The following is an 18,602-nucleotide window of genomic DNA, read 5'->3' as shown; positions in this document are numbered from 1 at the left end:
ATGGCTCCCTTTGGTGTACAGAAAATGCCCATAGTTTCATCTTCCAACATAAGTATTTGCTGCAGACAGTAAATACTTAGGATTTTCTTGCCATTATTCTTACGTTCTTAGGTTGAGACCACCCAGAGACATGGCCCATATAAACACAATAAAGAAAAGTATTTTTCCCTTTGTGAATGCCTTGGACGGCTCAAGTCATTATTTAACATTGCCACACCTTTGTTCCTTTTCCATTGACAATGGTACTGCAGTAGTTTTAGTTGGTAAATTAGCAGCATATCATACTCTGTGTAATTGTTTGAGAAAACAGTGGTGGTAACTTGTATTTCTGATTCTTCTATGCATTGTATACATTTTGCATGCTCCTCTTTCAATCACACATTTTACATTTTGTATTGTTGTATTTGTTATCTAATAGAATTCATTCATATGAACTACACAGTGCCACAGATAGGACAGAATCCAAATATTCCCTTTTACGTATGGTAGCATCAAATATCCAGTCAGGTTCTTGAAAATTCAGTTTCAATTATTAAATTGTGAGCCAGGGTACTATCTGCATTGAGTTTGTATGTTCTCCCAATGTCTGCATGGGTGTCCTCCAGGTACTCTGGTCCCCCCCCCCAAAATCCCCAAAACATATAGGTAAGTTAATTGGCTTCCCCCTAAATTGGTCCTAGACTATGATGGACATATGACTATGGTTGGGATTAGATTGTGAGCCTCTTGGAGGGACAGTTAGTGACAAGACTATATAAACACTGTAAATAATAATAATAAATGCCTAAAGGCAGCCATACACTGGTCGATTGCCACCAGATCGACCAGCAGATAGATCCCTCTGTGATCGAATCTGATCAAAGAGGGATCTATTGGCTGCCTACACTGCAAACAGATTTTGAATCGATTTCACTATGAAATCGATTCACGATCTGTGGAGCTGCCGCTGCCACAACCCCCTGCATACATTACCTGATCCGGCCGGCGTGAGTCCCCTGGTCTCCGCTGTCTCTTCTCTGCCCTGGGCTCCAGGGATCCAGCTTCACTTTACTTCCTGTCGGGGGAAGTTTAAACAGTAGAGGGCGCTCTACTGTTTAACATTCCTCCTACAGGAAGTAAGTTAAGCCAGCCGAAGCCCAGCGCAGAAAAAGGACCGCGGGGACACGCGCCGGCGGAACAGGTAATGTATTGCCGCTTGGTCGTTAGACATTCAAACGCCGCTATCGATGCACTCCCGACCCGCCGGCGATCGACCGAAATTTTACGTGCAGACATATCGACGGGATCGATCGATTTCGGACGGAAATCGGTCTATCGGTCAGTGTTTGCGCATCGATTTCACAGCAGATTCCATCACAGTGATCGAATCTGCTGACTGTCAGCGGGAAATCGAGTAAGTGTATGGGCACCTTTAAGGTGGGCACACACCATACAATTTTTTAAATATCTGGTCAATTTAAGAATTGCAATCAGTTTTTCTGACTGATTGTAACATTTCAAAAACATGACCAATGTACCACACACATATGTTCAATGTTTCCCCAATTATGATAAAAATGAGTGTAAACTTTGAGAAAATCGGTAGGGTGTGTATATTAACCTCCTTGGCGGTAACCCCGTGTGTGACACGGGGTAAGCCGCCGGAGGGTGCCGCTCAGGCCCTGCTGGGCCGATTTACATAATTTTTTTTTCAAACACGCAGCTAGCACTTTGCTAGCTGCGTGTTTGGTCTGATCGCCGCCACCGATGCGCCGCTACCCGCTGTGGAAACAGGCCCCCCCCCCATACCCCTTGCGCAGCCTGGCCAATTGCCGCCAGGCTGTGCTATGGGGTGGATCGGGACTCCCTGTGACGTCACGACGTCCATGACGTTGATGACGTCACTCCGTTCGTCCCATGGCGACGGGGGAAGCCCTCAAGGAAATCCCGTTCAGAACGGGATTTCCTTATGGGCAAGCGGCGCCGGCGGCGATCGGAGGGGACGGGCGGACGCCGCGGGGAGGGGGGGAAGCATGTAGCTAGCGCTAGGCTAGCTACATGCTAAAAAAAAAAGTGAAAAAAACCCTCCCGCGGCTGCGCAGCCGCAGGAATTATACCGCCAGGGGGGTTAATAAATTGACAATCTAACACACACCATACAATCTTTAGAAAAATTGAAAATTTCCAGCATTCCGGATTGATATTAAAAAAAAAAAAAAAAAAAGGAAATCCAATCGGATTTTTCAGTCGAATGAAAAAAAAAGCTTTAGATTTTTTCAGGAGATCCGATCATATTTATCAAATTTGCGTAAAATCGGATCATTTTATTGTATCGTGTGTGGCCACCTTTATGCAGTCATAAAGCAGGGATCAATTACAAAGACACTGGAGCAGAAATGCAGCAAAGAATAAACATTCACATTTCATCTTAGAGTGTCCTGTGTGGCTGCTTTGAGTAAAGATGCAGCATTTTATGCTCTGGTTGTCTTTGTTCTGTCTCTCTAAATAAGCGTCACTATGTTTTACAGATGGTGTGATATGAAACCAAGTAACTAATGCCTGGCAGTTAGGAATTGTATCCATCTTGATATCAATTTTCATGGAGGTATTTTATTTCTTTTGGTAGCCAGAGGTGCAGTTGGCGGAAGGATTTGATGTCTTCATGCCAAAATCCCAACTGGACTCCATACTGTCCAATTACAAGAGGTCAGGGAGCCTGCTCTTTAGAAAACTGGTCTGTGCTTTCTTTGATGATAAAACATTAGCAACGTCGCTACCTAATGGGAAACGGAAGCGAGGACTCAATGACAACAGGCAAGGCCTGGATCAAAATATTGTCGGAGCCATAAAAGGTACACATAGATCCTAATCCGTGTTTCTTTTTCACTGTGTTGTTTGGTCTATGCATATACATTTGTGCTGCATCACTGGCAGAGGATGTTGAATTTTACGAATGTACAGGGCCTGTGGTGCACTGGATATAGACATAGCACTGAAATGCAAGTATTTCCAGATGTAATCTGGCACAAGGCTGTACTGCTCTACAAATCCCTTTGACTATTGGTAAATAAACTGGTATCTTGTGACTGCGTGTCATATGATTTCAGATCCATTTTTATAACAAAACAAGCAGCATTTATTTGTACACGAGCTAGGTATAAACACCATTAGACTGTACCACTGTAATAAGTGATAGATACTTACCTCCTCCAGAGGCTTTCCACGTCCTCCTAAAGTCCACTGTTACTCACCAGGACCCCCCAAAAGCTCCCAGCCACGCTCCCGTACGTGTATGAACTGGACACACCGTGCAAGAGCAGGACTGCTCATGCCTGCACAGTAGCATGGAGCCGCTGTTCTGGCTCGGCTGTTTCCGCTGAGCCCAAGCATCTGTTCCAGGATACTTCACAGACGTGCAAAATCTAGTACTGTGGCTGAAAAAACAGAAAAAGAAAAAGAGAACAAGGAGCGCTCTCTAGTGCATTAATGTTTTTAATATGCGTCTTCTCAAAGCAAAAAGAATAAAACGTACAATATTCAATAAAACCAGCACATATCACACTATATAGTGTACATCACCGCTCCTTCAGATCTTTACACCGCCCTGCGCGTCTCCTCACTGTGGCCAATAGTGCAGGGAACCATCAGAATTCCAGCGCCGGCAGGGACAGGACAAACGGTGGAGTCTCGGCTGCTGCCCTGCGCCTATTGCGTCATGACGCGTTTCGGCGTTCCACGCCTTCGTCAGATGACGCAATGGCGCAGGAGACACGTATAAAAAGGCGTCCTATCTCCCAGCAACAGTCGCTCTTCAAGAAGGCGTGGAACGCCGAAACGCGTCATGACGCCATCGGCGCAGGGCAGCTGCCGAGACTCCACCGTTTGTCCTGTCCCCGCCGGCGCTGGAATTCTGATGGTTCCCTGCACTATTGGCCACAGTGAGGAGACGCGCAGGGCGGCGTAAAGATCTGAAGGAGCGGTGATGTACACTATATAGTGTGATATGTGCTGGTTTTATTGAACATTGTACGTTTTATTCTTTTTGCTTTGAGAAGAGGCATATTAAAAACATTAATGCACTAGAGAGCGCTCCTTGTTCTCTTTTTCTTTTTCTGTTTTTTACAGTATAATTACTTACTCCCCAAAGTAAGACAGGAGCAGCACTCTTTTGGATGTGCACATGAACAGTGCTGGATGGTTCTTTTTGATTTGAGCGCAGTGGACTAGTACTGTGGCTGAGCTTTGGCATCAATAAGCCCTTGTTAGTGAGCTTTGGAGGGGGGGTGGTGACCAGCAGTGGAACAGTGGAAGGGGGAGGGGAAAGCCTCTGGATTATGCAGATGCTTCCCTCGTACTATCTTAACTAGACTCTTTTTTTCCTGAGGGTAGATTTTAACCCCCCCCCCCCCCCCCCCCCCCAAGAAAAATAAAATAATTTCTTATTTGTTTTTTTATTTTAATTTTATCAGTTAATATGGAGTCTCAGTCCACTTTAAACACTTCTCATTTTAGATACAGGATGTTTCTAAATCTCAACTGAGGCAGTTGAGCTTCAGTAATGAGTATATTGTAGATTTTGGTGTATTCGAGTGTCACGTGGGTAACCCGAGCAAGTCATTAGGCAGTAGGGATGGTCAATGAGATGAAAATAATGCAGAGTTGATGCAGGATTATGCAAATTCTTTGCAGGGTTTGATTGGTCTATTCTGAGACTACATAAATTTGCATTCTGAATTTGCATCTGCATCAGTCTGGAAATTATTTGGGTCTCACTGACCATCCCTATTGGGCAGATTTACCAGGACCAGTGAATGGGATATTAAAGCAAAACTGATGCAAAAGGGCCCATATGCAATTCACTTTTTCTCCTCTTGCTTTTTCCTAGGTCATTTTTCACACCTAGTCAATAAAATGCCTTTTAAATTATCAGCAAGCCAGAAAATACTCAAGATAGTGTTGGCAGTACTTTTTTCATCTACTTTTTGGTACTTTTTCTTTTGAAAAATGTTGAAAAGTTATTTTAAGCAGAAGATAAAAAAATATCTCCTAGGAGAAAAGTCAGGTGAAAAAGTTAATTGCATATGGGCCAATGTGAATTGAATAGAGGCCAAGGTGTCCAGAGTGCATAGTTACATAGTTATTTAGGTTGAAAAAAGACATATGTCCATCTAGTTCAACCAGAAAATAAGATAGGACACCAGCCTTCACCCGCACATATCCTTGTTGATCCAGAGGAAGGCGAAAAACCCTTACAAGGCATGGTCCAATTAGCCCCAAAAAGAAAAATAACTTCAAATGGAATTCAGCTAAAATCCCTGGAACAACACCACCATGAATGACCTAGTTATTATAGCCATGGATGTCTTTCAACGCAAGGAAAGCGTCTATGGAGGCTAACAAAGCATCTGTACAGCATTGGGTCCCAAACTGTTGCCTGAGGGATCAAGTCCCAATCCCTGCAGGTGAAAGAAATTTAACTTATCTACACACCTATATTTTTTAACCACTTAAGGACCAGGGGATTTTTCAGTGATCGGTGCTGCGTGGGCTCTACAGCCCGCAGCACCGATCAGGAGTGCAGCAGGGCAATCAGACTACCCCCCTTTTTTCCCCACTGGGGGGATGTCCTGCTGGGGGGGTCTGATCGCCGCCGGCTGCATTTGCTTAGCAGGAGGGGCTCTTCAATGCCCCCTCCGCAGCGTTCTCCGCCCTCTCGCCTGTTCCCTCCCTCTCTCTTCCCCTCTGAGCGGCGCAGGACGGATATCCGTCCTGCGCCTGATAGGATAGGCTTCTGCCTATCAGATGCCGGCGATCCCCGGCCAATCAGAGGCCGGGGATCGCCGATCTCCGTCACGGCGCTGCTGCACAGCAGCGCCGTATTGATGTAAACAGCTGGGATTTCTTCCCCGCGTGTTTACATTATGCGTGCGAGCCGCGATCGGCGGCTCGCACACTGTTCACGGAGGCAGCCTCCGTGAACTGGCATGGAAAGCTTCATGCTATACCACTAACGACCCGCCGACGCCTATCGGCGTTAGGCGGTCGGTAATTATTAAATAACATTTTAAAATATTGATCTTTAAAACATTTTCTATCTAAGTAGCATAACAGTTCTGAAGAATACAGCGACAATTTTGTGAATCAGTCATAAAAACAACCAGCTCCAGTAAGAAAAGTACAAAAAGCCATCATGCGCTTTTCTAGTCAGGTAGAGCGGCCTATCTCTCATTCTAAATCACTGCTATGTACAGCAAGTGTTTGCTGGTCTTCACAGCCGCTATTCATGTGCTGCATTGTCTGTGCTCTGTTGTATTAGCAAGTTCAAATGAGGATGCACAAACATCTCATCTGCAGAGTGACTGAGTCTTCATTACCATTTTGTATATGCAGCATTTTGAGGCACTTTCCTCAGATGTTATTAATGCAGTCTTTATACACAGTTAGATTCCCAGAAACGCATTGCTGCCTTCTCGTAGAAGAGAAGGCATCTCATCAATCTACTGTTTTTATGCTATGCTGTTCTTTTTTTGTCAGTTTTCACAGAGAAATATTGCACTGCTAACAATGTGGAAAAGGTCCCTGGTCCACGACATTGGGTACAGATCCTTCAGGATCAGATCAAACTCGCCCGGCGCAGATTAAAAAGAGGCTGCGATATAGGTGGGTAATTAACGATATTGCTTTTCTGACAAGCAACATTATAAACATTAATGCTGCTTTTTACAAACTATTAAATCGATGATTTAGCTTTAAGCATGCTTTGGAAATCCTTGGAGTACTATCTGACTTCTGATGCTCTCCATGCTGCGTAGGTTTTGCTTTTTCCCACAAACTGTTACCCTAATACTGCAGTCCTTGTCTAGTCACATAGTTACCGGTACATAGTTGGGTTTAAAAAAGATTTACATACATCCAGTTGCCAATGCTGTATGCCACTCAGGGTCAGATTTTTCACATACAGTATGCTCTAAGTCAGCCTTTCTCAACCTTTCTACTCTGGAGGAACCCTGAAAATAACTTTTTGATCTCAAGGAACCCCTGCAAACAATTTTTTGATCTTGAGGAACCCCCGCATTTATTTTGCAGGAGGCATGGTCTTGAAAATCTTTGTGTCTCTTTATTTCACTACCTCCTATTACACTGACACTCATTATACTGTCTCCTGACCCCCCAATTTAGTGCTTCTTGTTACAGTACCATCTATTATAGTGTGCTCTATTATACTTCCCCCACGATGGGGGAAAATGCCAAGGAACCCCTGCAGAGTACTCGAGGAACCCTGGGGTTCAAGGGAACCCTGGTTGAGAAAGCCTGCCCTAAGTGTTACACAGCCGCTGGATGTAATTCTGCCTTCAGCATCTGTATGTGCTTTAACCTTAGATCCCAGCTCCAGGTAACAGGTGGTTAAGTTTTTGTATAGCATTGGAAAGGGTTGGGTGTCCTCTCAGGAAAGTACTGCTGTCTGTGGTTTTGTTGGCATGAATTTATTTCATTTCCAGCCCCAACAAGGTTTCAGTGTGATTCTGAAGTGAGCACAGAGTAAAAATGAAAACCCTGATGGACTTTACATTTCTTCCCTCATATATTAGGCTACATTCACAGTGGGGTTGTGGTGTGATGTAACAGAGGTAATTTGATGCACAGTATTGCACTGCAATTGTAAGTCTATGTGACTTTTAGAGTGCATCAGGTGCAATGCGATCCAAGGACCCCGGTATCTCAGTGTGGACCATGTAGTGCGTTACAGCATAATGCATGTGTAACAGTGCGGTGAAGCACACTTTTCATTGACTGACTGCTATTCTGTATACGACATAACACATGCAACGTTCTATGCTACTTTTCCCCTCTGCTGTATTGCGTTCCTGTTTTTACAGGAAACATAACGCAGCTCCCACTGTGAACGTAGCCTAAGGGATTTTTTTCATAGCTGTCCCAGTTAGATTTATCCCAGTATACATGTGGAAAATGCTTCTGAACTGCATTTCCTACTGTATTCAAAGCCAACATAAAATTTTAGCTGAAAGGGAACCTGAAATGAGTTAAAAAAAAAAGAGATTCACTTACCTGGGGCTCCAGCCCCACAGGTGCAGTGGACAGCGACTGAACAAAGAGAAACTGAGCCGTGGCAGGGGACCGGAGGTTCTTTGAGGATTGGTGTGGGACAGGACGGCTGAAGGGGTCTGGGAGAAGCCCCAGGTAAGTGAATCTCTTTTAAAAAAAAAACTTATTTCAGGTTCGCTTTAAGTTAGGTCTTTAAAGTAAAATAGCATTATTGCTATTGCTACTACATGATAAGTATTTTTGCTAAGGGGTGGATGAAAGCAATGTTTAAAAGTGATCAATCGCTGTTCATTCAAATGAATTCAAGAGGAGGAGCTCTTTGTTCAGCTATACAGATTGTTGTGGCACTACGGTTGGCCTGAGAAATGTGAGCTCAGACCCAAAAAAGTGCATAATAAATTTCGTTGTTCTGTAAAGTTGGTCATTATTGAGGTAAGCCCCCTATCCTTTTTCATTTTTCCTTTTTCATTTTAGTTGTTTTTAACTCAGTTGTATACACTTCTGAGTGCCTCTTACCCAACCTTTGTGCTTCTCACCCTCCTCTGGAGGGGTGTTATTGGTCCTGTGTGGCCGAACCATACCCAGTACCAGTTGTTGTTTTTTTCCCTAAGAGAGCCACTGTGTCCAGTATATTCTGCATCAAGTGGTGGTTAGTTGCCCCCTCTGCAACCTACCTTTGTGAGTACTATTTTCCTTTTTGAAAAAAATACTCAATTTGGTGTCCTATTGCACTATTTGGGCTCCCATTGTCTCTGTGCTTCCTTTTCAGGGTGTCAAGTCACCCTCTCTTTGTTCATTCAACTGAATGGAAGCGGTTTTATATGGGTACAACTTTTTGCTTCATTCGTGTAAATGTCACTGTAGATCCCCTTGTCTTGTCTCAGATGCTACATGTCGGGTCCAAGATGGCTGCGTTCCAGTGACCCCCTTCCCTTCAATACTATCAGATGTAAGTGTAAAGACTTTTATTTCTGGAATTCTGATTTAATTTCCAGAGCTGCAGCTGAAGGAAGGAATGGAGCTCACGGGATGTGGTGATCTGGCATTTAGATAAGATTTTCATGTTGTTGCATTCTCATTAGCAAAAAAAAAAAAATCCTTCCCTGTGTCTGCCAGGCATGTAAATTAAATGGATCTAATCTTTAAGTAAATGCTGTTACCAAAGAAGAAAGAGAGGTTTAAGGTGCGTACACACGCACTACGGCTGCCAACGACGGGTCCGTCAGACCCTCCCGATGGGCGGACTTTCAGGCGACAGAAACGCGTGTGTACGCACAGTCGGCGGACTGATAAGGCTGTTTCTGAACGATCCGCCGGGCGGATCGCTCAGAATCAGCCTTATCAGTCCGCCAACAGTGCATACACACGCGCTGTACTTGGGCTTTCTAGGGATGGAGGAGTTTGCACAGTGATCATGTATAAAGTAATAAGAATGGTTAGGGTACTATCTCTGCATTATTTTGGCACGCAAGGGACATCCATTTACTTTATTTACAGTAGCTTGCTATATGAAGTAAAGGGAGGGGGGACACCAAGAGCCCAATAGTGTGATATTGTATAGATGATAATAATGAGTAATATAACAATTTAATACTCACAAACCAGGATTACCATTAGGCAACCACTGTGAAGGCAGGTGGGGAGATTAACCTGACCCCACTCAGGATTAAAAGTCGCTCTCTGTAGATGGGAAGAAGATGGGTACAACCCTCCACCAAGGGTGGACTTAGCAATATGTAGAAGCTTTACAGAGGCGCCAATAGAATAAAAGTCACTTAAACGAGCTTAAAACCGATGGGGTAGTGGTGGGCCTATCCCATCCATGCAGACAAAGCAAACAAAGGAAGAACTGTGGCATCAACAGTCAAACAACAATTTATTTATACTCCACAGTACAAATAGGCAACGCGTTTCACTGGCTCAATCCCGCTTCATCAGGCCAATCAAAAATAAGCATACAGCTTAACAGCATCAAAACCACACTGAGCGTTCGGTTTTAAGCTCGTTTAAGTGACTTTTATGCTATATGAAGTAGTTAGAGAGGCCATGTTTCTATGGAAATGCAGCAAAGCTGAACTCCATGCAAAAAAAAATAAAATAAAATAAGTGTGGTGCTTCAAACGCTGCCATTTGGCTGCATCTCTTTTGCACCTGAATAGTATTTGTGGGCAGCAGACGGGATGCTGAATGACCCTAAAACCATGCAGTTCAGCCCCACATCTGAAAGAGGCCTTAAGGTGGCCATACACTCGTCAGATTAGCAGTAGATAGATCACCAGATAGATTTCTTATCTATCTGATGTGTTTAGGAACATTTTTTTCTGGGATTACAATTCCAATAGATTTCAGTTTGAAATCTATTGAAAATCGATCTGATGGCATTTTTTTGCCATCAGATTTCCATTAGGGACAATGCAAAATGATAAGCAATCTCAACAGATCGACCTGGATTTTCCACCCTGCCAGATTGATTGAAATCAATCGAAATCGTCCGCCAATCGGTCGATCAGTCAACCGATTTGCAATTGATCAATCGATCGATTTTGATCGATCAATCGGCCAGAAAATCGACTGAGTGTATGGGCCCCTTTAGTAAACTAGAATAGATGCCCAATCACAGGGCCTCTTTCCTATCTCTGTTGACCAGGAGCAAATGTGGGTCATACAATGAGGGGGATTATGGTGCCTGCCTAATGAGGGTGTGACTAAACATCCACCCACTACCTATTTATGGTGCTGTGTGCCCACTACCACTCCATACTGTGTTTCCCCTCTTGACCTTTTCTCCTCTTATGCCACAATGGCTACCATTCATGAAAGTGCTGTCAGTAAATTAAATCCGTGCGGGGAAACACCGCTGACGGTATCTCAGCCTTCTGGGTGGTCATTCATAAAAATGTTTCTAGTTGCGATATAGTGCGGAGATATCCCGCTGTAGGCTGGCGGTAGGCTGGCGGTAGGCATGCGGAAACATTAGAAGCTGGCCGAGTCCCTCCATGCGGTGTTCTCTCTGCTGCTGCTTGGGAGGTCTGTCCCATTCACTGCAATGTACTCCGCATGCCTATCGCTACATCCAGGGGAGCGGTAATCCCCGTCTACATACCGCTTGCGTAAAGTTTTATGAATTTACATTTTGTTACTTTTCCGCATGGAATCAATGCGGTAATTTATCGCTCTACTCGGAAATGTTAGCTTCGCATGCGGAAACAGCCTTTATGAATTGACATTTTGCTCAGTGTTCGGTAAAGTCGGTTGTTGTTAGCATTTCCGCATGCGGGAATGCTTTATGAATTATAGCCATTATGGACTTACTTCTGAAAGTTTGTAACTTTGTACTTCATATACAAAGATTAATAATGATTTAAAACTCAGATCTTTGTTAAACATTTCTATTTCCATAGGAAATCCCTTACAAACACCTGATGATGAAATGTGGCTTCATTCTAAGACGGGATATTAAGTCGCCTCTGTGAAGTACATGGTATAAGAAGACACTCTGGATAGAGCTTTGTGAATTTCTGACAATGTCAGAGGAGTTTATTTTTTACTGTCAAGAAAGATTGCAAGGAACAGTTTGCACAGACTGGCATAGAAAAACGAGGACAGCATGGAAAGCTTGTCCTTCACAGATCTTTGGTTCTTATGGCTTCTAAGCAATGGTATGCGTAACCCACCACTGATAGAAAAGCATTTTGTGGCACTGATCTATCAAAGCTTTAGCTCTTATAGGACACATTAGGGATACATAATATGAAAGGTTTCAAACTGTGGAGTCATTTATTTGTATTTTATTATTGGCATCTTTACTGAGAACAGGTTGGAAATTCTGTTCAGAACATGTGTGTATCTCCTGGTAAGCCAGAAATAACAGTGTCTGGTAGCTTCTTCCACTGTCTATAGGCGTCTATATTTGGCTGAGCCAAGGTTATAGAGTTAAGGAATGCTATGTGGTACTAGAGCTCTTGTTCTGGGCATGGTAGAATTGTACTGGCATATTTACCTTCTAATGTTTTGGGACCTTGGGGCTCTTGTTAATTGTCGAACATTGTCATTTACCTTTGTGACATTGACTTGATAGTGACCATAGGTAAGGATAAACTGCATTCTTATCTCTTAATAGCTCTAAACCAAGGCTGTCTGCAAAACTGCTGCTGCTAGCTCAATCTTTTTTTATCAATCTTTCCTTTACTTATAAATACTGGAAGATGATTTTATATGGATTCAGTCGGCAACAGATCAAATTGTTTGGATTTCTGTAATATGTTGGAATTAAAATTTCCCATCCTCTGGGGACCCAGTGGAGTTTTTGCAAAATTGCAACTCCTAAATAATGACATGGCAAAATCCATTACCTTGTCATAATCAGTTATTTTATTTTTTTTACCATACAACCAACATATTTTGCAGTGCTATACTGGGTACACAGAAATATCCAGGTTAGCGTGTCATCTGATGTCTTAATCACATAGTGGCCCAGATTGGTCAAACACTAGTTAATCAGCCAGTATGCTTTGGGGTTGCTGCATACAACCTATGCTTACACATAGAGTAAGTACAAACTTCTTGCAGCAAGTGGCCCTGATGGATCTCAAACATGGAACTTCAGAACTGCACTATGTGTGACCAACGTGTGAAATGTAATTTCCGAAAAACTTCCCTTTGGTGCCAAATAGGCTTCCATAGTGCTCTTGCGGAAGAACAGTAAGTGGGTGGTTATCTGGTTGTCATTTGAATCCCTTACCAGCAAATTCATGAGAGGGCAAAGCATTTGAATAAACAGGTAAGGTGTCAAAAGGAGTAGAAATCCACTATCTGGGGACTTGTCCAGTGAATCATGAACCCTAGTTCTACAGATCAATCTATACATCCTTATGCATAGACATGTTTTTGAATGTTTCAAGTCATGGAAATTAAACCCTTCATAATTCTGAAAATACTTAGCCTCATATGTCTGAAAGATGACTTTACAATAATATATGGCAGTTTTTCTCAAACATACAATGGTGTATGTTTTGCAGGCAACCTCACCTATGCACAGGTGGGGTAATTAGTGTCTGAGCTAGGTGGATTTAATGTAGCTGAGACACTAATTACCCCACCTGTTCATGGGTGAAGTTGCCTGGAAAACATGTACCTTTGGGGAGTCACAAGGATAGGTTTGAGAAACACTGATATATGTAGATAACATGCTCAGTCTAGACACTTCATAGCTGATCCAAGCATATTGGTACATGTGCTGTGACTGTTACCTGTATAAAGAAGAGATACTATATATATAGGTGGAGCAGGATGTGATTAATGTATTCATTTTATTGTTAGATTTTATAAAATTATATATTTTTATATGCATATCTCTATGCATGAATGGGTGTGTATGGTATAGGTTAGTTAGGGCAGTGTTGTTTATTTTAGTAATGTTATATATTGTAAGATACTCATCAGTTATAAAGATGGGCTATTGGACCCCAGGACCGACTGAGATGTGTCATAATTATGGGCTAAATTGGTCAGCCATGTCACGGCTGAATTCAGTGTAATGGTTTTGTTATGTAAGGGCTGTAGTTCTCTCAAGAGCTACCTTATCTATAGGGAGTTGTCTTGTTCAAATTTGTAATGTAAGACGGCTAACAGACATGCATTATTGACAGATAAAATGATTGGTTGTTATTATGCCAACTGACAGCACAGCAGCCTGGAAATCGCAGCCAAGAATGTACTGTCCTATTATAAAGCGAATAGGAGGACCAGAAAGTGGGAATGGTTCGTTGGCTGAAAAAAAAATAAATTAGATGATGCTACCAAAAGACAGTCAGGCTCAAAAAGACAGGCAAGATTTTTTGGCCTGCAAAGTTCTAATGTCCGTATGCGGCTTTAGGAAGACCACTCACAATTCAGTCTCTTGTGAGATCCATTGAAAAATCTTTGTTCTTGCTGTGATCAATTTGGTTACTAGTTTCAAATTGCTATAATAATATCTCTCATAATCATTAAACAGACCATATAAATATTCTTTAAAGAGTAACTGTCAGGCTACAAAAGCTAATTTAAACCTCTATTCTCCTGTGTTAAACAGTTTAGAAGGAAGCCAAAAAGGCATTACTGAAGATAAAAATCTCTCTTACATTTGATGTGTGCTTATCAGCAAAGCTGTTATTCCCAAGCTCTTAAGAAGACGCAAGCCGCATTCCATACTGCAAAGCATTCTGGGGCTCTCCCCTCGGCTGCTAATGAGAAGTTACAGGGTCAAGTAACAATAGCATGTAACTCAGTCCAGAGCACAGCACTGATAAATCTCCTGGCAGAGTACACTGCAGGAGTCCGCTATTGTTCCTAGCCACATGGCTAATTAATATTCACTGCACACTACTGTTATTCAGTAGGAGCTTTTCTGTGATCAGGAAGCAGGGAGGACATGACGACACATTTGGCTTCATAGGAGACAGACAAACATGGAACCTGCCATGAGCTGTCAGGAGCATCATTCTCTGCATATACTATATAAAAATTCTGTGAAATCCAAACATGGACAGTGAAATGCATATGTAAGTACAGCCTATATTTAGCTACTGATATATGTGTTTATTTTCTCTGAGACCTTATACCTAACAGCTCCTCTTTAATAACCTCTGTGATCATCGCCAAATTTTTTTCACTTATGAAAATTAGTCACATAGCTTAAGAAACATGAACATTGTGATACGTCACCCAGTTTAGTCCATTAATATCACTGTAGGCACTGTGGAGATTAAACCACTTTACATCAAGAAAAAGAACTGTGAAATATGGGAAAATCAAAGCAAGCACTAACTAGTCAGTAACCCATAATTATTTTAGATGTTAGTATTTTTCTTCTTGTGGAAAATAAATGTTTTTGTACTTCTTGAAATTGTAGCTGTGAACATAAATCAAACATTTTCAAGTTTCTCTTTTTAGAGAGATCCACCAGGGATATAAGTACGGTACTGGGCAGTTCTAGTAGGCACCTTGGTATGAATATGAAACCCCCCCACCCCTCAAATAATAACCTTCTCTATTGATGGGAAGGCCCTGCAGTAATTCTATATATTGAAATATTGTATGTCCTGCCTCTTGCCAATAGTTTAAAGAATTCCCTGAAACTCTCTTTTATATTGTCTTGACAAGTTGCACTTTTTAGCACTGTACACTTTGGGGTTTCTTGTTTCTTACAGAGTCTTTGATAAAGATGAGATAAACACTATTAGATGCATATTTTATACTAGCATGCAATGAATATATGTCAGAAGTAACTTCGGACAGGTTACTGCATCAGTTTAATCAGACTGCTTTCTATTGGTTTGTTCAGTTGTGGCTGTCACCACCCTAGGATTTACAGCATACAGGTGATTCAAGATATTATCATCATGAATAAGAAACTGGCAAGTAACATACATAACAGACAAAAAACAAACACTGCTAAGAACTTAATTCAGCTCAGCCGCAAAAATGACACGGCAGTTTATCTTTCAGAAAGAAGATCACTTAGGTTCAAGTGTAATTTCACTTTAAATACATGTTTCCACCATAAAACATTTAATAATGAGTAGGTTTATACAGTACATAGACATTTTACTTCAATAAAGCTAAACTTCATAACTCAGGCTCAGGCTGGGTAATGCTGGGCATCATAGTAGAGGAAGTAACACTGGGCTTCCTAGAACAGGAAGTGATCCTGGCCATCCTAGGCCATAGAAGGGTGCTGGGCATCCTATGGCACTTATGCTGAGTATCATAGGGCAGTGAGTAGTGCTGGGTGTCCTAGGCTAAGGAGTGGTGTGCTGCGCATCCTAGGCCAAGGAGTGATGCTGGGCATCCTAGGACAAAGAGTGATACTTTGCATTGGAGGCCAGGGAGTAGTGCTGGGCATCCGGGGACAGGGAGTGAAGCTGAACCTTCTAGGCCAGGGAGTGATGCTGGGCATCCTACGAACGGGAGAGATGTTGAACAGCCTAGGCCAAGGAGTTATGCTGGGCATCCTATGCCAGGGAGTGGTGCTGGGCATCTAACGCCAGGGAGTGGTGCTGGGCATCCTAGGCAATGGAGTAGTTCTGGGTGGCCTAGGGCAGGAAGACAAATAACAATTGTTGAGCTATTCTTGTACAGATGGTGCCTTAGAAGGTTCTGCACCCTGTGCACCTGCCTTCCAGGGAAGTGGGACATGTATTCCAAAATGTAGGTTTTACAGAGATGATCTTTACATATAAATAAACCTCCTGGTCATTAAAGCCATCAGTCATTATGGTACAAATATGTAAAAATTTGACAAAATTATTGCAATTATGCAAAATATGCAAAAGAATGAGCAAATAAGTGTGAAGTTTTTGATAAAGTGTGATTATTTTATCAAATGGAAGATGGAAAATGTAGACCTTATTGAATCTAAAAGATCATTTTAAAACCATTATACCATTTATTACAATCAATAGTGTAACAAGATTGCATTAATATCTGTATGTGTATGGCTGACATGAATGTTTTAGAAGGAGATGCAGCCATTCTAGTAATATCAGTGTCATCTTTCTCGTAATATACAGATTTTATGCTTCTATTAAAAAAGGCTTTGGAACAAAGCATTCTGCTACACATTTTAATTTGATTTTCTAACTATCAACACTGCACAAAGGGGATAAGGTGCTGATGGTCAATTAAAAAAATTTAGATCATGTCTGATTTTCTTTTTCAATAAGTGCTATAGTTTGTTTAAAGAGCTAATCAAAATCAGGCATATACCATAATTTTAACTTTTATGGTTAAATTAGTATTGTGCAGGTTTACCCAAAGATATTTAAATGTTTACTCGTATTTAGCTTTGAGTACTTGATTTTATCCTAGTAATAAGTTCTGCATGTTAGCCTACTAGAGAAATAAATAATACAGCCCTGTTAAAAAAAGAACTGTACCTCACATGTGTTGGCATTGGTGGAGGACAACGACATGTTCACTGCAAGATCAGCCATTAATGAATCTCCACTATTGGAATCACGGTGTCCTGGTATCAGGTTGCTCCTGGGCCACTCCCACTGGTCTCTCTAGTCCCTTGACTGCAAGCTCCTATGTACATTTGTAGTTTACTGACTGATCGGATTAGTAGGAAACCACATAATGGAAGTGTGGTAGGAATGTAGTCAATAGCAGGAATAGCAAAGGAAACTCAGTAAGAAGTAAAACCGAAGTTTCAATTCTATATAATTCTATTGTTCACCAATATACATTAATATATTGTTTTTTCCTCACCAATATACAGTATATATTAAAATTCACGCTTTTTGATTGGTTCTTAGGGAACAACCCCGTTACTATAGCTGTACTCTAAGGTCAGCTTGTAGAAGAGAATGATGCCCCTCAGTGTTGTCCTGAAATGCTATAGAGCAGAAGGAAGAGGTTGTCAAGTGGAAATAAATGAGAGAAACTAGGGTTAAAACCAAGTGACAGCTCTCCTAGCTCCACTTTCCTGTGGCATCATAATAACTCTACCCAGAATAACAGGTGTCCCAGTCATGGCTAGCATTTACACAGCATAACCTCCTGCCTCATCTAGTAATTACAGACACTGGGGGGAACGAGCAGAGGAATGGACAATGCACAGAGCTATGTGGATCCAGCATGAACATACCTCTGTGCTTACCTAGGTAGCTTTGCCTCGGGTCAGGCATGCTTTATGATAGGATATGGCAAATTTTCCTTAGTCATTTCACTATTTTATACATATTTTGACGCTGCTTTGCTTTCTTGTACCCATACACTGCTGGTGCTCCTGTTTATTACATGAGTTATTTTGCACTTTATGTGATTCTTGTCATAGTAAGGTATTTAAATGTGGGCTAACTTAACAGTTAGACTACAAGTGAATAAATACCCAGATCAATATTAACATGATTTTTTTTGTGAACATGACTTACCAATGACTACTGTTTAGAGTATTTCTATAAATGCTGCATAATGCTTAGACTTTTTAATCATTCCATGTATACAGGTACAAGCCTTTGTTTCATTTATATATTGAAATGTCTTCATAGGTAAATGTATAAATATTTTTAAACTCTGCTCTTGTTTCGATGATTTTCCTTGATTCCCCCCCCCCCCCTATATATATATATATATATATATATATATATATATATATATATATATATATATATATATATATATATACATATATATATATATATATATATATATATATATATATATATATATATATATATATATATATATATATATATATATATATATATATATATATATATATATATATTAAAGATACAAGGGATATTTGTGACATTTGTGTCTAGCATTGTGTTGTGTCTCAAGGTTATGAGAAAAATTCAGTGTTAAATAGAAACACAAAAAAATAAATAAAAGTAATTTTAGCTGTATTTGTGTCGTGATTTTTAGAGTATTGTACTGTGATAGCCATCGGTTCTTACTTTGGTTATCTTTGCCTCAGCCAAGTATATTTTAAGATAGAACTAAATGTTTATTTGTATTAGTCATTTCACTATTTTATACAGGAATCGAGTCTGAAGAAGGCCTATCGGCCA

At 41.3% G+C, this 18,602-nt stretch overlaps 1 protein-coding gene across 2 annotated transcripts in view; it reads left to right on the top strand.

Moving 5' to 3' along the window:
- The window catches only part of BEND7 (BEN domain containing 7), a 101,432-nt gene extending 83,298 nt beyond the window's left edge, over positions 1-18,134 (top strand). Inside the window, exons 6-9 of one of the 2 annotated variants that reach the window (XM_068276138.1) lie at positions 2,606-2,831; positions 6,514-6,639; positions 8,928-8,992; positions 11,445-18,134. In XM_068276138.1, the coding sequence (XP_068132239.1) occupies positions 2,606-2,831; positions 6,514-6,639; positions 8,928-8,992; positions 11,445-11,516 (489 nt within the window). In that variant the 3' untranslated portion in view covers positions 11,517-18,134. The remainder of the gene's footprint in view (positions 1-2,605; positions 2,832-6,513; positions 6,640-8,927; positions 8,993-11,444) is intronic. The other variant, XM_068276139.1, reaches the window with a different exon arrangement.
- The last annotated feature ends 468 nt before the right edge of the window (positions 18,135-18,602 follow it).

Source organism: Hyperolius riggenbachi, chromosome 3, assembly GCF_040937935.1.
Source record: "Hyperolius riggenbachi isolate aHypRig1 chromosome 3, aHypRig1.pri, whole genome shotgun sequence".
In the NCBI taxonomy this organism is placed as follows: domain Eukaryota; kingdom Metazoa; phylum Chordata; class Amphibia; order Anura; family Hyperoliidae; genus Hyperolius; species Hyperolius riggenbachi.
This window is presented reverse-complemented; position numbering and strand designations above follow the sequence as displayed.